We start from the raw sequence: 26,840 nt of genomic DNA on the forward strand, positions 1-26,840 counted from the left end.
GCAGGCTGTGTGGGTGCACATACAGTGCAATTACCTATCATCGGTGGCCTGAGTGGGATTGTGTCACATAATTAAACATGAAGGACAATGTGTGTGGGCATTTTCGTTTTACCGAATTGTATCCCGAATTTAATTTACAGTGTTTTGAATCTGCACAAATGCGGATTATGAGAACACCGCAACAACTCAGACTGAGACTAAAGAACAGGTTTGATTCAGACCAGTAATGCGCTAAATAGTGTAAATTTTGGTGTGTTTCAGGTGGAGCAGTCCAAAGTGCTGATTAAGGAAGGAGGAGTCCAGCTGACACTCACCATTGTCGATACTCCAGGGTTTGGAGATGCAGTGGACAATAGCAACTGGTAAGCAGTGCTGGCATAACCAGGGTGTTTCCATATAACATATGCACAGTTCTGACCAAATGATCATATGGTCCTCTTCTTCTCTCTGACTGATATCTTTTCTCTGTCTTCCAGCTGGCAGCCAGTCATTAACTACATCGACAGTAAGTGCGAGGACTTCCTGAATGCAGAATCGAGGGTGAATCGCAGATCCATGCCAGACAACAGAGTCCACTGCTGCCTATATTTCATTGCGCCCTCTGGACACGGGTATGTCTTCTTGACATTCCTGTTGACTCTTAAGTATAAACCAGCAGGCTTGAAGTCATGAAGAGAAAGGCAGGTTAAAGCAGGATAAAGCAGGTACCCCATGAATGAAGGCAGTGTCCTTGCTGCAGGGCCCTCGGGTTCGACTCCCGCTTGTGGCCCTTTGCTGCATGTCATTCCCTCTCTCTCCCTTTCACTCTACTGACCTGTCCTGTCTAATAGAGGCTAAAATGCCAAAACATAATCTTAAAAAAAAGAAAGGCAGGTTGATTTGATTGGCCTTGAAATATTAGGTGATGTAACTCGTGGACACTTTGAGGTCACCACTGAAGATGCTCAGTTTCTTGAAGGCTCGAGTGTCCTTTGAATGGAATCTTTAAGCCTGCATTTATTGAGTCTTTGGCCGTTTGGTTTTAACAAAACAAGAGAACAAGTTAATACATTATCATTATCTCCTGGGAGGCAGCTCTGGAAGATTGAGTGTGCTGTATACTAGGCCTAACTAGTAAATAACAAATTGTCGACATGGCACATGTGTTGGCAAACTGTTGCCTGTTTGGTCAGACTGCTTGCTGATTGCCTGTAGTAACTGTCTACATTGCACATGTCCTACTTTGCATGTTGCTTCTTTTACTCCTCTACTCTTTTTATTAGGGCTGTTTTTCTTACTGCCATGAAAAAGCATATGTAACCTCGCAGTGCAGCCTCCGCCTTCAAAAAATGATGGTCTTTGATCCTTTGGCACTTGGTGCTCTATGCGCAGAGTGTTATGCACGTATATATCACGAATATATTCACAAGATTTCCTGGTTCATCAGTAAAGTGTATGAACGACACGACAGATAGTTCTGGATTTTCTGTTAGTTCCGTTTTGTTGCAGTTCAGCCAAAAACAAAAACAGATGGCTCTTTTCTTCCTCTTTAGCAGCTTGATGAGCGCATTTCTTGATGCATTTTGCTGATTACAATACAGCATCACCACATCCGTGTAATGCCACGATTGCAGTTACAAATGACAAAAATCCAACAATTGTGGTCTTTGTTAGGAAATAGTGTTTGAAGTTGGGATTGACTTTGATTGAGCTGCAGACTCGTAATTCTCTACGCAGGATAAACCTTGCTTAAAGCTTTTAACTTCATACAGTATCATAGTTTTGATCTGATGAAGTAAGATACGTATCTTGAAGCCAGCGCTTTAGAGGCAGCCATTGGCAAGTGGGAGGATGGTTTTGTTCTGGTCAAGGTGCTCCCTTTCCCAGTGCATTTGTATTCTGGGGAGCTATAAACCAACACTTACCAGCATTCTTCTGTAGTGGTCCAAATGACAGGGCTGTGCCAGTCAGTGGAATCAATTGATGCAGTTTTAAAGGGAGATGAGAGCCTGCAGACTGCATTGCCTCTCTTTGGCTTGAAGACCTATAGATTGAGGGAAAGTCTACCTTTCCACCCAGCTTCCATATCCTCTGCCAGCTATGCACGCAGAGGCTGAAGCAAAATGTGTGCGCATGTGCGTGTGCGCATGTGCGTGTGCGTGTGCCACAGACGAGGAGGCAGCCAGCCAGCGTTTGTGACCCACAAAGGTTATATAACCCAGTTCTGCTCATGCTCAGTGGAGTTCTGCTCTCCATCACTGAATCACCCTATCAGAGCGGAGGCTCGGAGCAGCTCACAGAGGCAGGCCTCTCATCTCAGACAAACACACTCTGTCTTCTTTCATCTCAGTGTCTCAGATGGTGTGTGTGTGTGTGTGTGTGTGTGTTTACGTGTGTGTGTGTGTGTGTGTGTGTGTGTGTGTGTGTGTGTGTGTGTGTGTGTGTGTGTGTGTGTGTGTGTGTGTGTGTGTGTGTGTGTGTTTGGCATTACAAGAACATTCCCTGTTTGTCAGGATGACTGCAGCACCAGTTTGCATTAAAATGTAGAGCTTTGTTTCCACATCTCCCAAAACCCATCCTCCCAGGCTTAGTGATGGCTAAGCTTCATCTACATAGATTTAAGTGAGTCCTTGATTGTTAATAAATCTGCAGAGATGAGTCATATGCGAAGTGTCAAAAACGACATTCATTTAATAGCACTAGCATGAAAGGGTGTGAACATGTTGCTGTCTGTTGATGAGTAAATTGGCCACTGTTACTGTTGTTCTGTTATAAATTTCCCCCTTTAATACTGCTTTTTGATTCTGACTTCAAAATCTGATTTTCACAGAAGTAGTTTCTGATATAAACATCATTGTAGCTCTGCTTTAAATATCCTCATACTGCTTCTTATCCAAATTTAACAAGGGACAAGAATAGGAACAATGCATGAGACACAGAAAATGTGAGGGGTTTTTTTTGTTTTTTTTTTGTTTTTTTTAGAAATTTTGAAGTGCTTGAGGAGAAAATTGGGATGGTAATGCTGATTGGTTGGTCTGTCGGTCTAACTGTCCGCCACTTTGGTCCAGTCTGAAATATTCCAACAACTGTTGCATGCTGGCATGAGATAGGTGCAGGTATTCAGATCCCCCTTCAGAATGAAAGACCATTATCTGGTCTTTAAAGAAGAACTAGTCCTGTTTTCAAAATTCATACATGTTAGTCCTATAGTCTGAGACAATGCAAAAATATTAGTTAACATGAGCAGCGTGTCTCCCAAATCTTGAAAACTACAATGCTAAAATTCATGTTTTGTTTTTGTCACAGAGCAATGTCATCAGTTATGAAGTCTGGAGCTGCTCCATAGACAATGAATAATGAAAGACTTTATAGATGACACAGTGCACCCAGGAGAATGCTCTAAGTATATTGGTGCATTTTCTGATTCAGAACTGAGAACACTACAGTAAAATAAAGCTCATTTGGGTATTAAAAAAAAGAAAAACTTTCTGTGAGTCCACAAAATCTGCCTCCTATTCATCGTCTATGGAGCTCCAAACTTCATACTCTATGACATCACAAGTTCGAGACTTCTCTGGTTTCTGGCTTTGAGAGAAAGCAGCTTATGTTCAAAAATATTGATTGAGCTTTTCTAGGCCATGATAATAACATATTAGAATTTTTAGTATAGGTGGTGTTCCTCTTTAACAGTGCCTTTCCCATAAGCCTCTAGCTGTACCTTGTGGTTTGTGCTTATTAGCAATGTAGCACACTAACACACTGAATTAATATGGTGAATATTATACCATTATACCAAAGCACCACTATACTACCTCACAAAGACTAGCTATTGTGGCTGTAGACTAAAAAAATTGACCTGTTTTCTTGAGCATAGTAGATGATATTATAGACTCAGACAAGCATTTCTGTTGATTTTTTTTTTTGTTAAAGAGTGTGCTACGCCAGTCTTGATGTTTATTTTGCAGAATTCAGCTCAGACTTGTGCCATATTTTAAGTGTTACGAAAGTTTTATCAGTCTGATCTGGTCAGATTTCATTCATAACTTTTATTTAAAAGTCCTTCTATAAATATAAGAAAGCATAAAAAATTGCCATCACATTTACATAAGGTGGCACATGTCTGAAAGGGAGCTGAGCTATCCTGCAAAACAGTCATATCCAATAAATAAAATTGTTCAGTTTCTGGCTGAGGCATATCCCACTCCTATATTCCAAGATTGTTGCTCTAAAGTCGAGCCAAATATTCAGGCACTGACAGGTCAATAAATATCGGACCAAGTGTTCACTTCTCTGGGTAAATATATTAGGTAATTGTGCTTTTCTTGTCACTCTACAGGAGCACAGTTTCTCAGCAGAACAATTTCAAATCCCCCGCAACAGCTGCAGAATTGCAGTTCGCATGGTGCTTCTTCCAAAAGTCACTGACGTGTGGCTGTAAAATTTGAAATTCCATAAATCTTGCTTTAGAAGTAAACTGCACATCCGTGTTTCCCAGCTTAGCCTGTCTGTGATGTTTTATACCCCAAGATACCACAGGGACAAGGAAGGAAAAGTTCGAACAGTGAGTCCAACCAACAGTAATCACTGCTAGTTTGATGCATCACTTAATGTGAACAGACAATTTATGGTTATTCCTGTGAAAGGAATAACATTATGAAATCACAGAGGTGCCCTGATTCTCCCACTGCTCAGACCAGACACTCTGACTCCTGTTATAATCTGGGCTTGCACTCACTCCAGGACTCCTCTGATGCTGCACTGGACACCAGCCTGACCCTGTTCTTACCGACCAGTTCATGCACACAAAGTCTCTGTGTCCCTTTGTGAACTGCTGAACTATTGAACAGCTATCATGTTGCCCTCTTTATATTTCTGCGTTTTTGGGACGAGTACCTCGACATCCCCTTTATCCACACTCATTACACACATTTACAATTTTTAATTCATATCAATCACAACTGGATTAACAAACTCAACCATATACAGTTATATTTTTTTTTACATAATTCCTCCATAATACAGCAGAACACACTCATTTCTACACACTACTCACCAACCTAACGCTGACCAAAGCACTCTGTTTCTGGCCACACAAATGAGTTCCACTTGTCATTCAGGAAGAGATGGAGAGGTTAAAGGAGTATTACAAAGACAATCTCTTAGCAAGACATGTGCAAGACAAAACCTTCAGTTGTCACCTCAGAGGAAGAACACACAAGACAAAAAGTCAGTCACTCTTAGCTGGCTTCATTGCGTCTTTGCCGCAGGCTACAGTACATGTCATGTATGGTTTACGTTGGCCCTCTGCTGGTGACCCACTGAACTGCATTTACTTTGAAAAGTCACACACTGAGGAATCCCACTGAGGCATTTTCATTAGATCAGTTCTTATGAATTAATGTTCTGCACAGGAAGTGTCGCCCTTCCTGACATGGCTGCTGATCCATGAAATCGTTTCTTTGTTGTCAGTCACAATAAGCCCATTTTAAACCATTCATCGTTTTTTTATAAGAGTGGGTCATGTTCAGAGTGGAGGAGGGTGGACATTAATTCGTGTACAGATATTTTGTAAAACAAAGGTTGTGTGGATGGAATTTATTTCTTAAAAGGGAGGAAAAAATATCAGTTTTAAAAAATCTCGATGTATCGACAGGGCCTAAGTCAGCCCTCACTGGCAGAGAGACAGAGTACAGCCAGTTGCCTGTTGCTCAAACACAAACTCATACATTTACATGTATGAACACAAATGAGAGGATCAGTGGAAAAACTGGCAAATTGAAATAATTTATGAGAATACCATTCTGTCCAGGTGTTGTCCAGCTGTAGAACAAATTAATGGAACTCAGACTTCAGTGGCTCGTATTTCTTACAGTTTTCTTTCTCTTTGTCCTTCAGTCTAAAGCCGTTGGACATCGAGTTCATGAAGAGACTCCATGACAAAGTCAACGTCATCCCTCTTATTGCAAAAGCTGACACTCTGACCCCAGAGGAGTGCCAGCTTTTTAAAAAACAGGTATTTGTGTATATGTGTCATATTTTTGGGATAGGTAGTGCTGCTGCTACAGTCCAACAAAGGGGAATAGATTGAACAATTTGTCCAGCATATTTGGTATATTTACTTTTTTACATCTGCACTTTCCACTTTAATCTACCTCAGGTTGCAAATCACCACATGTAATATGGTATTTTGTGCAATATTATATATAGTTTGTGCAATAACTTGCAGTACTGTATATAGATTGTACAATAATGTAAGAGTACTCTAGTGTGTTGATAGTTGTTAAATTCAGCTCATATTTTTTATGTCTGTATTCTCCTTTTCTATATTTTTGGTATTTCATATTCTCCTTTTTCATACTTAATATTCTATGTTTAACGTTGCACTGAACTGCTGTAATGTGTATTTCCCGAGTGTGCGGATCAATAAAGACTATCTTACTGCAAGCAGTATATATGCACAGCAAAAGTAGACATTATTGGAAGTTTGCTTATTAGCTTTTTTTCCAAGAATTAGATAAGAAGATTGATACCACTTTTATTACTGTATGTAAGGTGAGAGGCAAGAGCTAGGAGGCAATAAGCCTAGCTTAGCATTTAGACTGGAAGCAGAGGAAAATGCTTCGTCTGCCTAAAATAGAGTCGTTGATGATCACAAATGCTGGTTTGTCTCGTATGCTGATACAAACTCTTCCCATTTTCCTCTGGGTATCTTAATAAAGCATTTAGCCAATGAGGGCTTTGGACAGAACCAGGCTAATTCATGCTTCTTCCATTCTTCATGCTAAGCTACTTTAGTTATATCCTGGTTTGAGCTAGAGAAGCATCCTGGGGGATGAAAAATAAAGCAGAGGTAGAAGCGTCAAAAACTGCAGCGCTTTGGATGGCCACTCTACTCCAAACGAAATAAGCATGTTTACCGCCTGGTACAAGAAACAATTTTGGTCTCTACAGTTAATCTCTCCCTTCATGATAACTGTACGGGACGTGAACTTTTACATAGTTCAACAGTTTAAATGTTATTAAGGCTTAAATTTATGCATGATCAAGGGAGGGGCCGCTTTGAGGGATGATTGTCCATAGATAGTGGCCTCTGTCTCTTAGTCACATCCACCCCTCGCTCCTCCACAGCTCCACCCTCTTGTCCAAATACAGTCACTTCTGGCTCCAAAAAACAAGATGGTGATGGCTAAAATGCTGAACTCAAGATTTTAAAACGGGAGCTAGCTATGTCCATTATTTTTATACAGTATATGCTCTACCTTCATACTTCCTGCATAGGCTTGAGAGTGGTATCAATCGAACTCCCAGAAAAAGAAGAAATTAGGAAATTGAAAATCATTGTTTTTTCCTAAATATGTTTGCAAGCCTGTAGTGCATACTTGTTGTCTTTATTGTGATGACTGTCTCTCTTCCTCAGATAATGAAAGAGATACAGGAGCACAAAATCAAAATTTATGAATTCCCAGACACGGAGGATGATGAAGACAACAAGCTCATCCGGAAGATCAAGGTAATGGACCTCACAGTCCTGTTAATAATTTGGAACTTGATTTAAGGACTTCTGATTGATCTCAGCAGGATAGATAGACAGTTGCAGGCAGCCAAAGGTCAGTCTGTCCTTTGGTCAGTATCCAACCCCTGCAGCTGACTCAGCCCTGTTTCCCCATGTCTGCCAGCCTCTCAGATCATCAGCTTTATGGACGAGCTCATGGAGGAACTTTCACTTGTGATTTTGTCCATGTATCTCTGCCCCAGTAACTGCTGCCCCTGGCAAGAGCAAGCACAGTGCAGCACTACACGTGAAAACTTTTGTCCCCCGCATCATGTTGATGTTGACCATCAGTGTGACATTTATACAATTACCGGTCCGTCATAGCAGCATTAATAACAGTGAGATGTTGCAGTATCGTCAGGAATCGAATCATTTCAGTTGAACTCTTGGAAATAAGGGATTTGCTCACACCGGTGAAATTGAGCTGCAAGTTTTCATGTTGAATTTATGCGTAGTGAAATTGGATGTATGCATTGGCACCACTGATCAAAGCCATCCTGACAGAACTGACCTTTGAGGGAACACAGAGTCCAAAATGAAGGATGCTAATATACCTTATTAACTACATTGCACCATCCAGTTTTTTTAACACTGCTCCATAGGAGTGTACACTGGTCAACTAAAACAAAGCAACGCGTCTTTTGAATAAGCTGCAAACTTACTTTTTCATTAACAACCAAGTTAAGCACCTTGCTAACTGATTGTTAACAAGCCAACTAGCTTAATGAGCTTTTTTCCCACTTCAATGGCTCTTAATTGAATCAAGTGATGTACAACCAGGAGATCAAATTACTAATTGTGACTAGTTCCAGCATGTCCCCAGCTTCCTAATGTGTTAGTGGTTAGCTTGCCAGCCCCTACTAGTAGTAAATTAACTATCCTTGCAAGTAATCCCTACATCAACCAAGCTTTCAGCAACACCTATATCAAGGGGACACATGGATACATTTTGCTGTGCCACTTTTAGGCTTGACCAACCCTAAAAATATAAAATATGTAAATCTGAGTCTTAGCAAATTCTCTCACTGAAAAATAATGCTATTATTCCACTGCACTTAGACCAGACAGGAGTTGTAATGTAAAATAATAATGAACATATCAGCAGATCTGTGTATCGCAACCCAAAGATTCATGCAATTAACCCAAATGAAATTGTGCTAGCAGTGCACCACCTGTAAAGAGCCGGATTCAGTGATTTATTAACTGTAAAAAAAAAAAAAAAGAAAGAAAAAAAAAGTTGTTTCTCCTTCCACTCCAGGAGAAGATGCCACTGGCAGTGGTCGGCAGCAATGTGGTTATCGAGGTGAACGGCAAGAAGGTCAGAGGTCGCCAGTATCCATGGGGTGTGGCAGAAGGTAGGTTCACTCAGGTCCACTGCCAGAAAAGAAGGACGCAGCTTCCATTTTGTGTCCAAACTATAGAGGCCGAGACAATAAACCAGAAGTGTGCACACTTTGAAAGTTAACAAGGGGTATTGTTTTAACTTCTTTTTTTTTGTCAGTTTCAAGAAAGACAGTATGTCATTGCACCTTGGTCAGACAGTGACAGATGTGGGACGCATGTTGTCGTTTGAAGGTTGATGTGTTTGGGAATGTCCAGCAGTCACAGCATTATGTCTATCATGATGAATGAAGCATGATAATCCTGAGAGTGTGGGACACAGTGCATGTTCTCAACAGTGAACCCCTGTATCCACTGAATGTATTAACTACCAGGTATCACACATTGTCAAAATGTATTCTTTACTGGAAATGAGCTGATGGACAAAATGAAAAAAAAGTAGAGAATAAGTGTTTTACTGACACATGATCATAATACACATGCTGGAGCTTTGTCAAATTAATCTTGAAATAGATATTGATTTTAGTATATTTTTATAACATTTTATTGTTGGACTTAAAGTCAAAGTAAAGTTGATAGCCATACTTGGACTATCACATTGAGGTACTACCACGCCAGCTGTCAACGTAAGACTCAGCTAAGGGTCATTTTTGTTTATGAATCACATGCAAGTGTTTCCATGAAAAGTCAGACAATAGTTGAGTCATACAGTTTTGTATATTATAAAAGGGAACCTATTGTGCTTTTCCGCATTTTGTGTCTGCAGTGTTTATATAAAGTGTATGTTCAAATGTGGCCAAAGTTTCAAATAATGCAATACACAGGTAGAAGTAATTTTTGTGAGTATAAACTCTCAGGTTTGCTATGAACTCTTTGTTTCCAGCATTTTTTTTGCACTTCAGCTACAGTGCAGACATTGTAGTGTGTTGGGTTACTCTATACGGCCTTGTGCTGCAGGCACTTTACTGCAGGTGTTAAGATTACACAGCCGAAATGCTAAATGAAGCTACATGCTAACATCGGGGAAACATATAATCTTGGTTGCCGATGTAAATTTCTCCCTGTTTTTCGGATCATACCCCTTCTTGAACTTGTCTGGTTGTGTTAAGAGGATTTTACTGGTTATTTTTCTGCTACATTGACGTACAGAAACGCTGTTATATGGAAGACCCAGAAATGCTGATCAATCAGAGCAAACTGGGCTTTTTCGGGGGTGGAGCTTAAAGAGAGACGCGAAAATGAATCGTTTCAAACACAGAGGGAATACAGATTTTCCAGCATAGACAGTATGAGGACAATGAAGTGTTTTTGACCAATAAATCGTGTAAACTTGTTCTAGAAGAAACCTTGAATACAGTATGAATCTGAAAATGAGCATAATATGAACTCTTTAACAAATGAGTATCTTTATACTCAATTTGCCTTTGTCTAAGAAATATTTAACCAAGATGATGCCTCTGCATCTGCTGTCGTTCACACTCTTCCAGCCTAAAGATCTTGATCTTTATCTTCATGGGGCGCAATTAATGTTAATGGATTTAATTCCATCTGGTAAAAAAGTGTCATCCTCAGTCATGTAATGAGGCAACAGAAAACAAAAAAACTCACCACAGGAACCAGAGTTAAATATCCCCTGTGATGCCTCTGGCTTGGCCCTATCAGACAAGAATAATCGACTTATCATGCCCCTGTTATTGCAATAGCAACTCATTCTGTTCATCAGGCTGCCTATCTTCTTCATTTTAAAGACAGTGTGGTTTTTCAGTTCTTATGTGTGTTGGAAGAGAATCAAAGTCCACCTGTCAGATAATGTTTGCATAGAGTTGAGCTTTTTAGTCTTTACCATGTTGTGTTGTTGGATGCCTTTTGAGGCTCAGTTGGTGGCACCAGGGTGGATGGTTTTGAGGGATCACTTCTCCGTAACAGGCAGCTTCTTCCATTTATGAGTCTGTATGTGGGAATGCAGGGTTACAGTGACAACTTTTGGACATGGAGAACTGACCTTTACAAATGGAAAACCTCTATTTATTTCCAGGGTTACTCCCCATATGTTTTGGGATTTGGTGGTAAATGAGTGTGACATATTTCTGAAGATATTGTTACATTTTGACAAGTATGAAGTTATCTGGCAGTTAATACATTGCTACCTTACACACCCACCTGTCTTCCCCTCCACACAAACAAACTCACATGCACACAGTCCTTTTGGTAGTGTTGGTCCTGACCCTGATAGGGATTCTGGAAAAATGAACGATAGACATAGTGTATTATAGGAGATGTTGTTTCAGAATGGCATCAAGCACTGACTGATCCAACCACCACTAGCCATGATCAACTGTTGTTTCTCTTACTGGTGTGTTAGTTTCAATTTGTTTTGAAGTCCTCTGAAAGATGATATACTGTATAAATCTTAATTTAAAGTAATATACCTTTGTTGCTCTGTGGTTGACCGTTTATCAGTCTTTCACTTTTTCATTCTTTCTTTTCTCTCTTGTTTCTTTTTTCTTTGTCTATTCTTTTCCATGACTGACAGAGGGCATTTTTGGTAAACCAAACCATCTCTCACTTTATTTCAGCCTCATTTTCTCCACTCCTCCTCCTCCTCCTCAGAGTGTACCCCCAAACTTTCCGTCCCACTTTTCCCTCCACTTTTCTGTTGCTGTGCTGTCTCATCATTAGGCTGATGGTCAAACCAATGCTCTGATCAGACTTGGGCTGAATACTTTTCTTATTACTGAAATACACCATACTATAGAAACATTTGAAAACAAAGAAAATCATGGACAGTTAAAAAATGTGAACATATTATATATTGAAATACGAAGAACATAGACACCAAAATCATTCATGTGTTCTCAGTAGAATATTGAAAGTATTTTCAACCTTTGTTCGACAGCCAGTTCAACGGTATGCCGTTAACGTCTTTAGTTCCTGTATCAATGCTCTCGTAAAAGCCACCAGACATCATTGAGAAAAGCAGTAATTTAAGCTCGCTGAACAAGGGAGCTGCAGTTCTACCACTGCCTCAGTCCATTAGTTTCTGTTATTGTGTAACCCTTGTAAACACCAAAGCAAAGTCACACAATAACACTAACAAACTAACTGATGGAGGCAGCGGTAGATCAGCAACTCCTGTGTTCGGCAAGGCTGAAATCACCGTCCGTGTCGAGGTAAAGCAGTGAAAATATTCTACATATAGTGTACATGTAAACTGTTTTTTTCTCTTTTTTTGGTGACTAAAATGCATTTGCCTCCGCCTGTCTACAGCAGTACATTGCTTAACTTCCATGTCGGATTTCGGCTCTCCTCTCCAAACTGTAGGTGTGGCAGCTGACATCTACTGTATGTAATTCACTGACAATGGATAAGTACCCCATACAACCTAGCATCAAAAGATCTGATATATGCCTTTGAGGAGTCATTCACAAGCGTTGGGCCAGTGTCAAAATGTTCAAACCAGTTTGATATTAAACCTTACATCAGACCAGACCGGACCAGTTTACTGAATTTTACCAGCTGACCCACATGATTCAGCAGTCAATCCTGAGAGCAACAAAATGTTACTATGTCCCAACAGTAAGCCAGTGCCCAACTATCATACATATCAGTATGTACTCCTCTCCTCTGGTTGTAAACAAACCATGGAGCTATCAGCTGTGCGCTCAAGATCAGACCTGAGAGATTAACACTTAAAACCTTACCTTAGCAGAAAGTTTTAGCTTCCTGGCGATCTCCCTCTAGCCATCTGACACTGTATTTAAGATTTTGTGGTTGAAAAAATAGTTTTTTTTTATTAAAAAAATCCTCATTTCAACTTCATGAATCTGTCATTCCTCTTCCACTGCGGTACTTTCAAGGCGAGCATCAGATATAAATAGAAAGCGCGACTTATGAAAGTTAAGCTCACACACCTGCAGCCAGTTAGGACAGCTCTTTCTTTGGCTTTGAATCCAAAATGTTGTCATATTGGCGCAGTTTTAGTCTTTGGCAGGCATGTAGTAATTCGAACTCTCAAATATTGATATCACTGCCTCAAAAATTCAATATTTGTTGGGCTCAAGTGTAAATCTTACCAATCCCTGGAATAAACTGCCAAACTTTATTAACATTTTAAATTACTGCACTAAGCTTTCAAGCTTCATTTTGTTTTTCTTTTTTACAATTTTTAGATTTTGTTAATTGCAACTCAACACTAAGACATTGTGCAGTACATTGCAAATAAAAATCCACCCCCACTAAAGAGAAAGACAAACCAGGTTATACAAGAACAAATGTATTACTACATAAACCTACTTTTATCACTTACTCACTCCATAAATACTTTTTAAGGTATCCTTCATGTATTTGGTACATAAAAACAAACTCTGCTCTTCCTATAATTAGTTATTATAGTGTATGCTAGATATCACCATTGGGAAAAGCAGCCCGTGATCTACCTGAGGGACACATGAATGATTCTCTTTCTTTTATTTGTATCACTTTATTTGATAGCTAATCCATAAGATGATCTCACTGTGTGTGTTTTTAAAGTATGATTCCAATTTATTACAACTTGGGTCTTATTTGATTATTATTTATATCAGTTACTCACCAGCGTAATTACTGAGATGTGGGAACAGGGTTACATCACCACACCAAAGTCTGACTGGGCGAGACACAGGTTGTAAACAAACCATCATTTTATTCAGATTATCTAAATCACTTAATATAATCACTGAATTCAATACTCACTCTTTACAAATGAAAACTACAGTAAGTAGTAGTAGCAAGTTGGTCAAAAAGCTTGGGAAGTAATTTTACCATTTTTATTTATTTCCCTTCAAAACATGTCAGGCTAACCTGGGGATTTTTTTTGGAACATGTATGATTGTCTGACTGACTAACTTTTTTCAGTGCTCCAATGACACAGTATAGCGACAACCAATCACATGATTTAGTTCCTAGCTGTGGATGTGTTAATTTATATTAGTTAGCTGATGCTATGTAAGCTGTCTGTGCCTTGCAGTGGACACAGGGATGATATGGGGTGATGAGATGTGATTTTAAAATACAGCTTAGACATTGATAAAAAGCATAGATTTTTTTGACCAAACACAAATGTTATATGACGTGATTTGTGGCAAGTAGCAGCCATATACCTGCCCAAGATGACGATAACAAGCGCCTGAGCAACACTTCAGTGGTGACATAACTGGTCTCTCGTAGTGTGAGCACAGCATAAGTGCTTTATTGTAGGCAACTCCTGTCGCCTATGATGCAACACTCAGAAACTTGGATAGTGTAATGTTATTACTACTGGTAAAAATGGGGGCTAAAATGACAAAAACAAGACCAAAATTGTAATAAACAGGAATTATCCTGCATGTGATGAGGCATACTCAACACACAGTATCTCAAAATCAGTGTGGTGTTCTCACTGGTGTAAAGCCTTCACATACTCACTTGTTATCCCAGGTCTGATGCTGTGAATAGTCATGGAGAAAACTAGAGGCTGTTTGGTGCTGAAGCTACAGCTGTAATAGAAACATCACTCTAACGCCGTGGTTCCCTTCTTTGCTCCTGCGGTATCCCACTCTGTCGTACCGTTTAATTTCAGTCCTGCTTCACAATACGATTCAACTCACTGTATTATGCTGGAGTTGAAGTTGTTGTGTTGGTGCAGGGTGAGACAGTGCACAGGCTTTGTTGTATCACTGGACCAAGGACTGGGATCCACCTTCCTAACGCATTGCTTATAAGTTCATTTTAAGCTCATGAGCAGTTAATGGCGAGTTAGCGTTTTCCAAAGGAGCATGTAACAGTTCATTTAAGTCATCAAGGTAACGTGGTTTGGAATCATTAATTTTCACTCATTAGCATATTTAGATTTTTAATGTAAGGCTTTTAATGCAGAAACATGTTGCAGCAGTTGTGTGCACTTGATTCATTAAAGCAGTTCATCATCATGGCCTAAAAACACACTGCTGGTAGATGAAGCGCTCAGGCTCAAAACACCTGATGGAACGAGATCATTAAAGTCTAAGATTGAAAGATTAAAAAAAAAAGGAAAAAGATTTTAATTGTTTTACAAGAACCCATCAGGTATTTTCTGCCATTCATCAACAAATAAGATCTGTATACTATAAGTTACAACCTTTTTTTTCCTATGACCCTTGACCCCACTGAGCTCCTCCACTTATTCCCTCATCGAGACTTGCACCCCCAGCTGGTCATGCATAGATCCTCATATAACACCCCCTCCAACCACTACACTCCCTCTACAAGCCCTGCGCTCTTTAGTCAGTCAGCTTGGACACATGCAGGTTATGGTGTTGATCCGGGCCAAATCTGGGCTGAATCTGGGCCAAACATAGGCCGATTCTGGGCTCGAACTGGGCCAGGTCTGAGCCGTAATAAACCCAGCTGCTCCAGACCCAGATTTAGCCCCCCGCTGGGCGCAGACAGTAACTGAAAAACCGTACCCCTCCCCTCCGTCAGAGCTCCCTCCTCTAGAAGAGACAGAAGGTCATTGGCTGGCTTGGAATGCCAAGGGGCGGGACTGCTTAAGTTTCATCAATGGTAAGGTGTCCTCCTTATTCGCTCCCCTGATGACGATTGACTGCCAGTGGGGTGGAGGCTAACCAATCAGGAGCAACGTATTTGATGAAGAGGAGGCTGGAGATCCACCACATACATCCTCAGCAGCAGTTTATCTGTAGTCCTTTTCCAGAATCCCATCTGACCTTGTAACCATGTCTTTGTTGTTAAGATGAAAACTCACCATCATCTAACTGTACCATGTTGAAATGAGACCAGTTCTGTTTACCGTTGTCTGACCAAGAACTTGTTTGTTCTAACTATGTGGCGTCCAACAGTGAAGGCTGTGATCAGATAGGAGGATTTTTACTTGTGCTGAAGCGATGACTTTGTGTAATGTGAAATGGCTCACTCGTAGTGATAAACCCACAGAAATGTCACCCAACTTTGCTGTTCCCTTTCAGCTCTATAAAGCGTTTTAAGCGTCTTTCTCTCTGCCCGCTCTTTGGCTGCTAATTTATTGTTTAGTCTCACTGGTTTCACCAAAGTTGTTTCCAGCAAAATCATGCAGCTGTTTTCAGCAAAAAGCTCAGATAAATCCATTGTATACTACCTGTGCAGCAGGCAGACACAGTTAGAGACTAGCTGGTAAGCAGCTAGCAGCTAAACAGCCAGGTCATTTAATAGGATTCGGTGGAGACCTAAACTGTGACTGATTTTTGAACTGGCATTCCTCAGGCAGCCAGAAAAACAACCCCAAAGGAATGCTAATGTTGCTCTTTGTCTGCTGCAGGTTTTAATCAACACAACTTCATGAGCTGATAATATGTCACTGTTGTGTTTACCCCAAGTGGCCAGAAACCTTTAATGCTGCTTTAAGGTTGAGTTGTTTTTGGGGTGGGACGCATGCTGCGTCTTTTACCGCCTGGAAAACGCAAGGTTCATTGGTTTATATAGGTTATATATAGGTATATTATGGTTTTGGGTTGTCCTTGCAGCTTTGCAAGTCCCATTCTTGCAAACGCGATAGCTCAAGAAACTCCTCAAAGAAATTTCTTCAAATTTAGCACAACATCCCCTTGAATTCAGCAATGAACTGATGAGATTTTAATGGTGAAAGGTCACTGTGACCTCACAACTGTCTGATCCTTGTGAAGTGGCGGTCACCAAGATCACTGATGCTCTGTAGATGGGAACCAGTGATGATCTGGGCAGTTTTAATCACCGCTGTAGAGCCTTCCCGTCCTGGGCCGTGCACGAACCATGCCAGTTCATGATGTCTCCAGTCAGTATACTTTCCACAGAGGCGCAATAGAAAGCATACTGACTGGAAACATTTCAAAGAAGAAAAGAGGATGAGTCGTCTGGTCTGCATATGCATACACACAATCAGCCATTATTAAAGTATACTTACCTATACCACCTGCACCGTCAGTACACGGTCCAAACTGTCTCTGTGGGTTAAAATAAATAAAGAAGCATAATAGGGCAGGTTAGATATTTATCAAAAGTAGTTACATGTAGTTAAACTGCAAAATTTGTGTGTGAAGCTCCAAACAGGGTGCTGTAGGCACAAAATGTTGTAAGCCAACCCATAAAATAATAAGCTGAAAGCCATGTGCTCATATTAAAACCGTCCTATGTGATCATGGCCTGATGTCCCTCTGCCCTTTGTGCTCTGTTAATGTGCTACTACAACTCATATTGTACAGTGCCTCCTTTTACCGGCTGCACCTGAAGATACCTCTCTCTCAGTATTCCTCTCCCTTTATAACCGATGAATGAATGAACCTTACATACTGTAATACGTTTGTGTCTGTACTATTAGGTCTCCATAGAGATTAATAATGAGTTTTAACCTGTTGATGTTTTACTTATATTGTTTAATCTTTTATTTCTGTATTACCACAACACTGTTTATGTTTTTTTATCATGCAAATAACACACACTACTTCTGTGTTGATCTTACTCACAAGAAACACAATAACATTTGTTTCTGCTGGTTAGTGCCTCTAAATGAAAACACATAGCCAGAGAAAAACCCCGGCAGCTGACATTCAGCCAGTAAATCTGGTAATTTACCCAGAGGTCATTGCAGTTATTTAGCATCCGTAAGCTTGAATCAATTTCCCTTGATACCAGATGATTATTTTTGTGATTATTACAAGGAGAAGTGTTCGTATTATGTATGTATGTATGTATTATGCATTAATTTTGATATGTCTGTGTCTCTCTCCCTCCCTCTCTGTCTTCCTCTCTCTCCCTGTGTGTTTCAGTGGAGAACGGGGAACACTGCGACTTCACTGTCCTACGTAACATGTTGATCAGGTGAGCCTGCGGTCTCATGAATACAACTTGATTTCTTAACAAGAGAGACCGCTAGAGTCTGAAGAAAAAATGTCCATATCATTCCCTTATAAATTACCTTCATCTGTCTTCTCTGTATTCTCTCTCCTATTCCATTCCTATTCTTTCCTTTCCATCCTCCTCTGGACTAACTTGCTTTTTTCTTTGTCTTTTCCTTCTGTAGGACCCATATGCAGGATTTAAAGGATGTCACCAATAATGTCCATTACGAGAATTACCGCAGTAAGAAACTGGCTGCAGTCACCTGTAATGGCGTGGACACTACCAAGACCAAGGGACAGCTCACTAAGTACGCCTCAGTTACTAAATAACTAATTCTCTTATGTTATTGAAAGACAACAAACTGCTTTAGATGAGGAAAACTACAGTTGATTTATTTTTTTCAAATGGACTGCATTTATATAGCTCCTTTCTACTTACCGGACAAAGTGCTTTATAATTTGTTTCCAAGGTGTCTGCACCTGCTGTTTTTAAAAAGTTTAAATGCCTCATATTCAGTTTCATAAATGTTGGGATCATCTTCTGTGTGAACATCTACATTTCTGATGTTACAAGTCTTTAAACCCACAACTGATCCTAATAGACTTTAACCCAACTCACTCAAATAACCATATTTCTACATAAAACCTACCTCTGCACAGGACTGCATATGTACCTCTTACCTTTATACTTAGCTGCTTAAATAAGAAAAAGATGATTTGTCTGAAATTAGTCCTAAATTTTGTTAAAAAATCCTTTTTAAAAGGTCTTAAAAAGCATGAAATGTAAGTGTCTGATTCCTGTAGACATCCTGGCTTCTCATTCACACACACATTCATACACCAATGATGGCGAAGCTGCCATGCACGGTACTAGTCTGCCCATTGAGAACAAGTTTGGGTTCAGAGTCCTGCTCGAGGACACTTAGACTTGCTAACGGGGATCACCATAACCTTGTAATGAAAAGACGAGCTCTACCTCCTGAGCCACAGCCACCCCCCAAAAAAGATAACAAAAGAAATCACAACTAACAGTTAACCTCTGTGGTCAACAGGAGTCCCCTGGCACAAATGGAAGAAGAACGCCGTGAGCATGTTATGAAGATGAAAAAGATGGAGGCAGAAATGGAGCAGGTCTTTGAAATGAAGGTCAAAGAGAAGAAGCAGAAACTGAAGGATTCAGAGGCCGAGGTGGGTTTTAGAACGTGTATGTGTGAGAACACGAGACAAAAGTTGTTTTATAAAACTGACTTTTAAAAACCAACTCCTAAGTTGTTAAGTATATATATATATATATATTGACTTTTCTATATTTTATTGTCACCATTCAAGATGTTCAACATGATGCAATTAATTAATCTCTGAAAGTCAAATGACAGGCAGCTCTCCACTGGCTTTCATACTTTCCAATTAAAGGCTTAATAGTCCAGTGGTGTATTCTTAACCACCTCATAAGTACTGCAGTTACCAACAGTCCAGTGTAACTCAAGTTGTCATAACTGTTCAGTTTCAAATCTAAATGTTTTTTAATGTAAAAATCAAATTGCCTCTGAAATGGTATTTATATAAGATTTCAGTTTTATTAACTTACTAATATTCTTCCATTCTGAATGAATAAACCAGTGTTAAACTGCAGGAAAAGACAAAAAAAAAAACAGTGAGGCTTTGATGGTCATTTATGTAACTAGTAAAAATGTGTAAAATGACACTCCTAACCCGCAACTAATAGTCTGACAAAAAAATCTTAACTCACGGTCAACTTCAAGGGTTACAGCAGCATCTCAGTCTTCATCAGTTGGATTTTGCCAAGTTGTCATATAAAATAACCACAGTCACACTCCGACCAGTGAACAAACTCCATCCACAGACGAAGACAGTGAGATGTATAATTATCTGATAGTATATACATGTGCTATGAAAGGCAACTTGAGAGTCTATGTGATGTTTTGACCCTCAGCTGGAGCGACGCCACGAACAGATGAAAAGAAACTTGGAGGCGCAGTACAAAGAGCTGGAGGAAAAGAGACGAGTGTTCGAGGATGAGAAGGCCAATTGGGAGGCTCAGCAGAGAATCCTCGAGCAGCAGAAACTGGACGCCTCCAAGTCAGTAACAATCACACTTTTCATCAACTGACTAACTAACTGTTTGACTGACAAAATGCCTTACTTGTTTTGTCTGCAGTATGTCAGCTGATTGATTTATTGGGGGAGGTATAACTTTATTGGGGTATAACTTTGGCCCAGAAAAACAAAACTAACTGCCTTGCACATGTGAAAAATAGCCTTCTTAAAATTAAAAATGTAAATGAAATGTTAAGGATCACTCTAGTTTTTTCCCAAGGTGCCTGCAAAGCCCAGTAAGTTTTTCTTTTCTGTATTTCTGTATAATATTGTGAAGTAATGTTCCCACTTTTCTTGTTTCTCCCACAGGACGATGGAAAAGAACAAGAAGAAAGGAAAAATCTTTTGAAGAGACGTGACCTGTTCCTTCAGTTTGACACAAACTCATTTTTCTTCATCCCCTCCGAAGTTCACATGTACCGTGGCCCTCCGAACATTTACACACATAAACAGATATAACACTCAGCACATTCCACAACATTCTTCTGTGTTACATTTAACATGCACCGCATGTGACATGGACCCCATTTACACACACACACACACACACACACACACACACACACACACACACACACACAGACGCAAATACCCTCAGCAGCCCACAGGCTCGTCTCTCTGCAGGGTTTTACTGTATCATCTATTGAAACCTTTTCATTTTCATGGGAAATGCATGTTTTTGTGAAATTCTATTTTCCTATATTTCCTGACAAAGAGGAGAACCTCGAGTTCCTCTGAACTACAGCACGGAGTTAACACATGGCAGGGACCATGCATAGCCATTCGTACACATGTAGAAGTTGTATGTTCTCTAGATATTCCATAGATCTGCAGATAGACGTACTGTCCCTCTCCTCAACGCTCTTTCTTTTATTGTTTTAAAAAACAAGTATATACACATTAAAACACTCAGTCATAGAGACCTCACTGAGAGTGTGTTAAGAGACAGGAGTGTGTACGTGACTGAAGGTAACAGAATAAGTTGGCAGCTGAGGAGGGAGACGTCAGGAGGAATTAAGGCCCGGTCACACCAGAAAGTGGCACAGCAAAATTAATCAGTGAGACTTTGCGATGTTTAGGGTTTTACAAGCTTGATGCTGTAACTGTTGAGCTGACCGCTAACTTGCTAGCCAGCCGCTAACATGCCAGCGTTATGTAGTCGCGGTAGCTTTTTGAACTTCTAATTTCTTTCAATGGGATGTTAACTCCCCCAGTTTACTCCTCAGTAGATGTAGATATGAATATGTCTTTTGAATAAATTACAATATTTTTGCTCACAGAACTTATTATCCTGTTAAGGCTCAAACACACAAAATCGACATCAAAGAATTAGCAGCGACAGAAGCCGACTGCTGCGTCTCCCGAACACGCCACAAAGACTACAGCAAACGGCCAACTAGCACGGACGTTCTGCGCCAACGTGAGAGGAAAAAACTCTCCATAACAGCAAGCAGTAGTAGTCTGTACTGGTCATTAAAAAAGGGAAACTGGAAGATGAACAGGTCGGTTTCAGATGTTATTTAGCCAGTTAAAGCACTAACAACACATCACGATGTGGACAAAGCAAATGAAATTTCCTGTTTGTTAGCAACCAATAACACAAACGATTAGGAACCATTTCTGCTGAAGAGCTCAATAACAAAAACAAAAATCTTACCTGATATAACAAGCTTGTTTCCACCTTACTCGCTCTTGACTTCAGCTATTTGTTTCTTTTCCTCACTTCCGTTTCTGTTCTTATGCGCTGAGCTAAACTGCCGATCAGAGTGATTTCATTCGCTGGCAGACTCTCTCAGTTGACGATCAACCGAAAACAAACCGACAAGGGCGACTATTTCCAAGGGTGTGGGACAAACCACACAAACCAGGGCGACATACGTTCACCAACAACCCAACATCGACCATCAACTTTGCGTTTCATGGCCCTTAGAAAAACATATTCCTTTATTCCAAAAAAATGTATTTGTACCTTTGATTCCTGTCTGCAAAGCATTCCTTTGTGGAGCAATTAAAACGCCAACAGACGAGTTTAAATACATGTATTTAGCTAAGCAATGATAGCTTCCTCCGTTTTGGATTCTGTTCCCTCAAAGTTCAGTGATGTCAAGACAGCTTGCTAATGGTCAACAGCAAATTCCCCCTTTAAAGTTCACTAAACTCAAAGCAAAAACACAACTTTGCAAGCCAGTTCACTGATCAAAATATTGGTGTGAGCGGGCCTTCAGACAGGACTCACGGTGGTGTGTGCGTATGAGCAGGTGTGTTTGCATTAGCGCTATGTTTGACATCATAGACACTGTCTGATCTGAATCAGACGGTCAGAAGAAGGGAGATCCGAACAAATTATTGTCATTACAGTGTGTGTTTCCTATTTAAACAGAGGACATTATGCAAAAGCCTCATTGGTGTCTCCAGCTCTACAGGTTACAGTGATTACAAAGATGTTTTTATATCGTGATGTAAGTGATGGATGTCGTCATTGATCTGAGCCCCGATGTCCAGCTTTTTTGTGATATTCTCTCTTTGTGTCAAACGACCAGAGGGACAATTGATCAAATATTCCTTAAATCTTCTTTTGTCCCTGGACTCCTCAGAAAGATTACTGTTTATTTGGAGAAGTTTGCCGGTTGAGCCATAGTTTGTCTCCGTTTTTACTTTTAGAGATTAAACATAACCGCTTCCTCACACAACAAAACACAACCCCCCTGCTAGGCTGTAAAGTTCAGGTCAGAGTCAGAAAGCAGTGTGCTCTGACGAACCTTTAATATACCTTTCCAAGAGTTTCCATGTTTTATTTTCATATGACAATGATGATATTAATAATTCTATATGTAAGGTTGAAGAACAACTCCTTTAATCCCTTGTAGTTTTCTTAAATGACTCATAGATTAATCTGTTATTTTAGTATAGTTTTTCAGACTGCCAACAGTCTTCATCCTGCATTTAAAGCAGATTGCTAAAGGGACGAACCTTACACCTTCAGCACATAAAATATTACCTGTATGGATTTGTTGATGATGGAAATGCTTATATTGTGTACATATGGAGGCTGCTCAGTGGCCTTTTTTTCTTTCTTTCTTTTTTCAGAATATTATATGCCAGGAATAACATCAGAACTTGTACTCAGAACACAACCTGCCGTAAAACTTGTCTTAACATCCACAAATACATTTCCATACATTTATACACGCACACACACATATACCGTATACATTTATGCCAATGAGTACACTTTCTCAGGACCGCGCTGTTATGCTTTATTTTCTCTTGAAGTCCAGAGAAAAGCAATTCTGTGGTCCGACAAGTTTAAAAAGTGAATATTTCTTTGAAATGCTTGTGAACCACTCGCCCTTCCAATAACACCAAGGTAAGACAGACATAAGTTAAGGTGGATTTTTTTTGTAATATTTTCTTTTTTTATATGTACACTGTTTTCTGCTTCTTTGTTTTATGTGTTCTGCCTCTAACTGTACATGGTTAATATTAAAGTTGACAAGTTTATGCTTTAACTCCCAATGTGTGCAAGTATCACTTTCAACACACTCTAATGAAATAAATAATCAATATGGAGTCACACTTTTAGAGTCTCTGCATGGAGCTTTATAGAAAATACATGTATGTAAACATGATACAAACATTTATCATTACATACTGTATTGGTAAACTGGGAAGAATTACATTACATTAATGTTTTTAGTTACCAAAACATAACCTTATCTTAACCATGAAACACTTTAACACCATGGGGAAAAAAATCTAATATGAGTCACACATTCATTTGGATGAAAAATAATTTCCACAGTTATTGAGACGGTCTTGTGGCTGAATAATCAATATCTGATCACTCATCGAAGGCCTAACTTGAAAACCTGGTCATTGTCTATTCTACTCAGTAATCGCATTAGCCAGTAATAAACTTAATATATTTCTTAAAATATTAAGATTGTATTCATAGGCCTGCAAAACCAGGCATTGATGAATTACAGTATTATACAATAATACATGTTCATTGCTGCTGACTGCTGCCCTCGGTGTTGTGGAGCAGATTGTAGACGTCCAGAGCCCACGGGAAAGTCCTACTGTAGCAGATCTGTCGTCCTCTGATCGTCTGGACTCTGCAAAACACACAGGAGAGAAAACTCCGCTCATCCTCCTGCTTCTGTTTGTGTTTGAAGAATAATTATAATAAATGCTGTGGCTCTGTGATGATGCCTGGAGGTCAGAGGTCATCCATCTTTCTGTTCATCATGTCATCAGCAGTTACAGGACAACAATAGAAGAAGAATGAGACTCAAACTTACATGAACGCCTGCTGCTTACAGGAGCTGTGGGTCTTGATGATGCTGGATATCCTCTTTAAAGGTAAACTATTTGTGTAAAAGTTAAAGCAGCACTTTGTAGGGGCCATGAACTGCAGAGCGTGAGCTGTGAGGAAGGTAAAAGGATAAAGTCAACACAAACATGTCTGTGAGCAAACTGTGAAGCTGATGAAGAACAAACACAGATCACTCACACATGGCGTCGCAGCAGCCGGCGATGAGCAGCAGCAGCCCCAGAGCGAAGCAGAGAGTCTTCATGATGCTGTCAGTGAAAAGATGAAGACGATGATGTTCTTCTTCTTCTGTCTTTGCTTTGATCGACTCTCAGCACCGTGTCCGGTTTAAATCGTGTCCTTTGTGGAACCGAAATGTGCATGATGTCAACTTTTCCATCCAAAATTGGTCGTGCCGTGAGACATCAGAGCTGAATTCCCCTACACCTCCTCAGAACTTCCATTGCGAAGAAATACTCGATCAACTGCGGCTGTCTGGTGAGGGGAAGGAAGCAACGGTTTTACTGTAAAGATTAAAATCAGCTCCCCGACCACAGTAAACAGAAGAGTTGTTCAGTTTGTATCTCATCTACATCTTGATACATTTTTAGACAGTGGAAAGGTTATCTGAAGCATTCAAGTTCATCAAACACTGTATATGTTTTTAACAGAAGTACAAAAAACACACAAAGAACAGAAACACATTTTATTTATATTAATATTCTATATACTCAAGTTTAAGGGACATTTTTGTAGTTTTTCTCATGAAATAGCCTAAGCTTTTAATAATTTGTCCTTTATGTTTCCAGAGGCAGATGGCAGCGAGGCTTCAAACCAAACTTAAAACACACAGACTTGTGCAATATTTTTGACAATAATTTTATGGATTCTATTAAATGCACTGTAACATTGTAAATGTCATCACTTTTGCTGCAGCTCATAAGGTTATTTACAAAGTAGAATAATGCATTGAATCTATATAAAACTTGTTAATATGACTTAAAATCTTAAACATTTGACACTGTAAAATTATAAGCCTATATTCCACCCAATTCTGGCTCAACATTGTAAATCCAGTTCCTGCCTCAGGACCTGGAGGAAACCCAATCACCTGTAAAAATGTTTGCGTTGTACATTTCTGTTAAACCACTGACATGTTACATTTGTATGTTATTTTGTAGACGATCCATTGAAACAAATTTACATTTCCTTAGATTTAAACAATGCAGTTAACATGTGTTTAGTTTTAGGCACAAAAACTACTTGTTATGGTTAAGAAAAAATCTTATTTTGGCTGAAAATTGTTGCTTTTTGTGGCACTCTCCTGCCTGCAAAGGCACTAATGTCTGCATAAACAACCCACATTTGATGCCTAAAAGTAGCTGGAGAAACAGAGAGGGATTATTTTGTTGTTTGTTGGTCTTGAATACTGATTCACAGCTGCTTGCATGAATTGCATCTTCTTCATCTACAGATTACAAAGTCATCTCATATACAACATCACCTTAGAAATGTTGATATACACATGAAATGTATAAATGTAATGTATTTGTGGTTTGCAGAAATATACTATGCCAACACTTTCTTCTGGCAGCTTTCTTGTGCCAAGACCGGTGAGTTCCAGTTTTACTGTTTCTACTTGTAAATTGAATTAAAAATGTGGGAATATGCATCACTAAAACCAAATATCAACCTACATGACAAGGTCCTTCAGGTGGATCCCGCTTTGTTAGTTGATCTTATGGATACTTATGTCAAAATCTAGTTGAAGACCTTCATTATCACAGTTTTGGGCTTAGTGCTAAAATGTTGCACACTCATAAATGACTAAACGTGTTCAAATCAGCTCACAGAAAATCTAGTATTTTAGAGGGGAACGCAAGGAAACTGTGTCCCTACTGCACAGAGAGCAGGAGGAATATGGTGGTTATACTGGCCCATCAGGTTATTTTTGTATAGCAGGTTATTCTGGTTGGTCCCAAAAAGGAAAGAAAACGGGGCCAGAAAAACTCAACTGCCAAAGTCATTTTAGAGGTCAGATGATTTTCAAACAAGTAGTCTATTGTAGCTGTGATGCTGTTCTGTAGTCCCTGAGGACTAATGATACTGCATACTGTTGTGTGGAAGAGCAACACCTTTGAAGATAAGAGAGGCTGTCCTGCTGTTGTAACCTAATTTTGGTGGAATCGAGCGGGGGAGAAACTTTTGGTTTGATTTATCCATGTCTTGAGATTTCTGACACATTAATAATATAGCAAAGATAAGCAGCAGTGCTGCTTTGCATTATCCACAGTCCTCACTGTCATCTGCATTATTTTCTACCAAAGAGGCAATTCCTATTAAAACTACAGTAGACAGTAAGGTTTGACTGGTTGATTGGCCACCCCAATATGACTGACAATCTGCCCAGAAAATTTGAACTGTTTGACGAGTAAACTAAATTTTCGTGTATAGGAGGAACTCAGTCTTAAACCTGAGAGGCAGTAATGTGCCAGAGTGGTGTCTAGCCTATTAAATACAAATAAATTGAGGTAACTAAAAAAAATAGTTTGTAAGACAGGCTTATTTATTTTAATGTATGGCCCTTTAATTTTTTGGCACTTTATACTTGCTATTGTACTATTTACTTTTGGAGGAACAATTTCTTCAACAAAGTATGGAAGCTTTATTTTAC

At 39.6% G+C, this 26,840-nt stretch overlaps 2 protein-coding genes across 5 annotated transcripts in view; one reads left to right on the forward strand and one right to left on the reverse strand.

Moving 5' to 3' along the window:
- LOC121949753 (septin-7-like) overlaps positions 1–23,363 on the forward strand; it is a 54,928-nt gene extending 31,565 nt beyond the window's left edge. For all 4 annotated transcript variants that reach the window (XM_042495503.2, XM_042495504.2, XM_088080145.1 and 1 more), the window contains exons 4-13: positions 262–362; positions 477–611; positions 5,875–5,992; positions 7,397–7,489; positions 8,790–8,886; positions 17,665–17,716; positions 17,919–18,044; positions 18,789–18,924; positions 19,691–19,836; positions 20,164–23,363. In XM_042495503.2, coding sequence (XP_042351437.1) covers positions 262–362; positions 477–611; positions 5,875–5,992; positions 7,397–7,489; positions 8,790–8,886; positions 17,665–17,716; positions 17,919–18,044; positions 18,789–18,924; positions 19,691–19,836; positions 20,164–20,203 — 1,044 coding nt within the window. In that variant the 3' untranslated portion in view covers positions 20,204–23,363. The remainder of the gene's footprint in view (positions 1–261; positions 363–476; positions 612–5,874; positions 5,993–7,396; positions 7,490–8,789; positions 8,887–17,664; positions 17,717–17,918; positions 18,045–18,788; positions 18,925–19,690; positions 19,837–20,163) is intronic.
- Positions 23,364–23,480: 117 nt separating this feature from the next.
- On the reverse strand, positions 23,481–24,654 carry LOC121950150 (C-C motif chemokine 4-like). Its single transcript, XM_042496069.2, has 3 exons — positions 24,368–24,654; positions 24,156–24,279; positions 23,481–23,969 (listed from the first exon to the last, which is right to left on the reverse strand). The coding sequence occupies exons 1-3, from the start codon at positions 24,429–24,431 to the stop codon at positions 23,861–23,863; spliced, it is 297 nt and encodes a 98-aa protein (XP_042352003.2). The 5' UTR covers positions 24,432–24,654; the 3' UTR covers positions 23,481–23,860.
- Positions 24,655–26,840: the final 2,186 nt, after the last annotated feature.

Source organism: Plectropomus leopardus, chromosome 7 (genome assembly GCF_026936395.1).
Source record: "Plectropomus leopardus strain MGB_pleo_1.0 chromosome 7, ASM2693639v1, whole genome shotgun sequence".
Taxonomy (NCBI): Eukaryota; Metazoa; Chordata; class Actinopteri; order Perciformes; family Serranidae; genus Plectropomus; species Plectropomus leopardus.

What these genes read in the sequence shown, in the direction of transcription:
- LOC121950150 (XM_042496069.2), bottom strand. Translation starts at nt 24,431, where the DNA reads ATGAAGACTCTCTGCTTCGCTCTGGGGCTGCTGCTGCTCATCGCCGGC. An exon ending in CGGCTGCTGCGACGCCATGT is followed by an intron (nt 24,280 to 24,367) that starts GTGAGTGATCTG and finishes CCTTCCTCACAG; the next exon opens with CTCACGCTCTGCAGTTCATG. An exon ending in TGTAAGCAGCAGGCGTTCAT is followed by an intron (nt 23,970 to 24,155) that starts GTAAGTTTGAGT and finishes TGTGTTTTGCAG; the next exon opens with AGTCCAGACGATCAGAGGAC.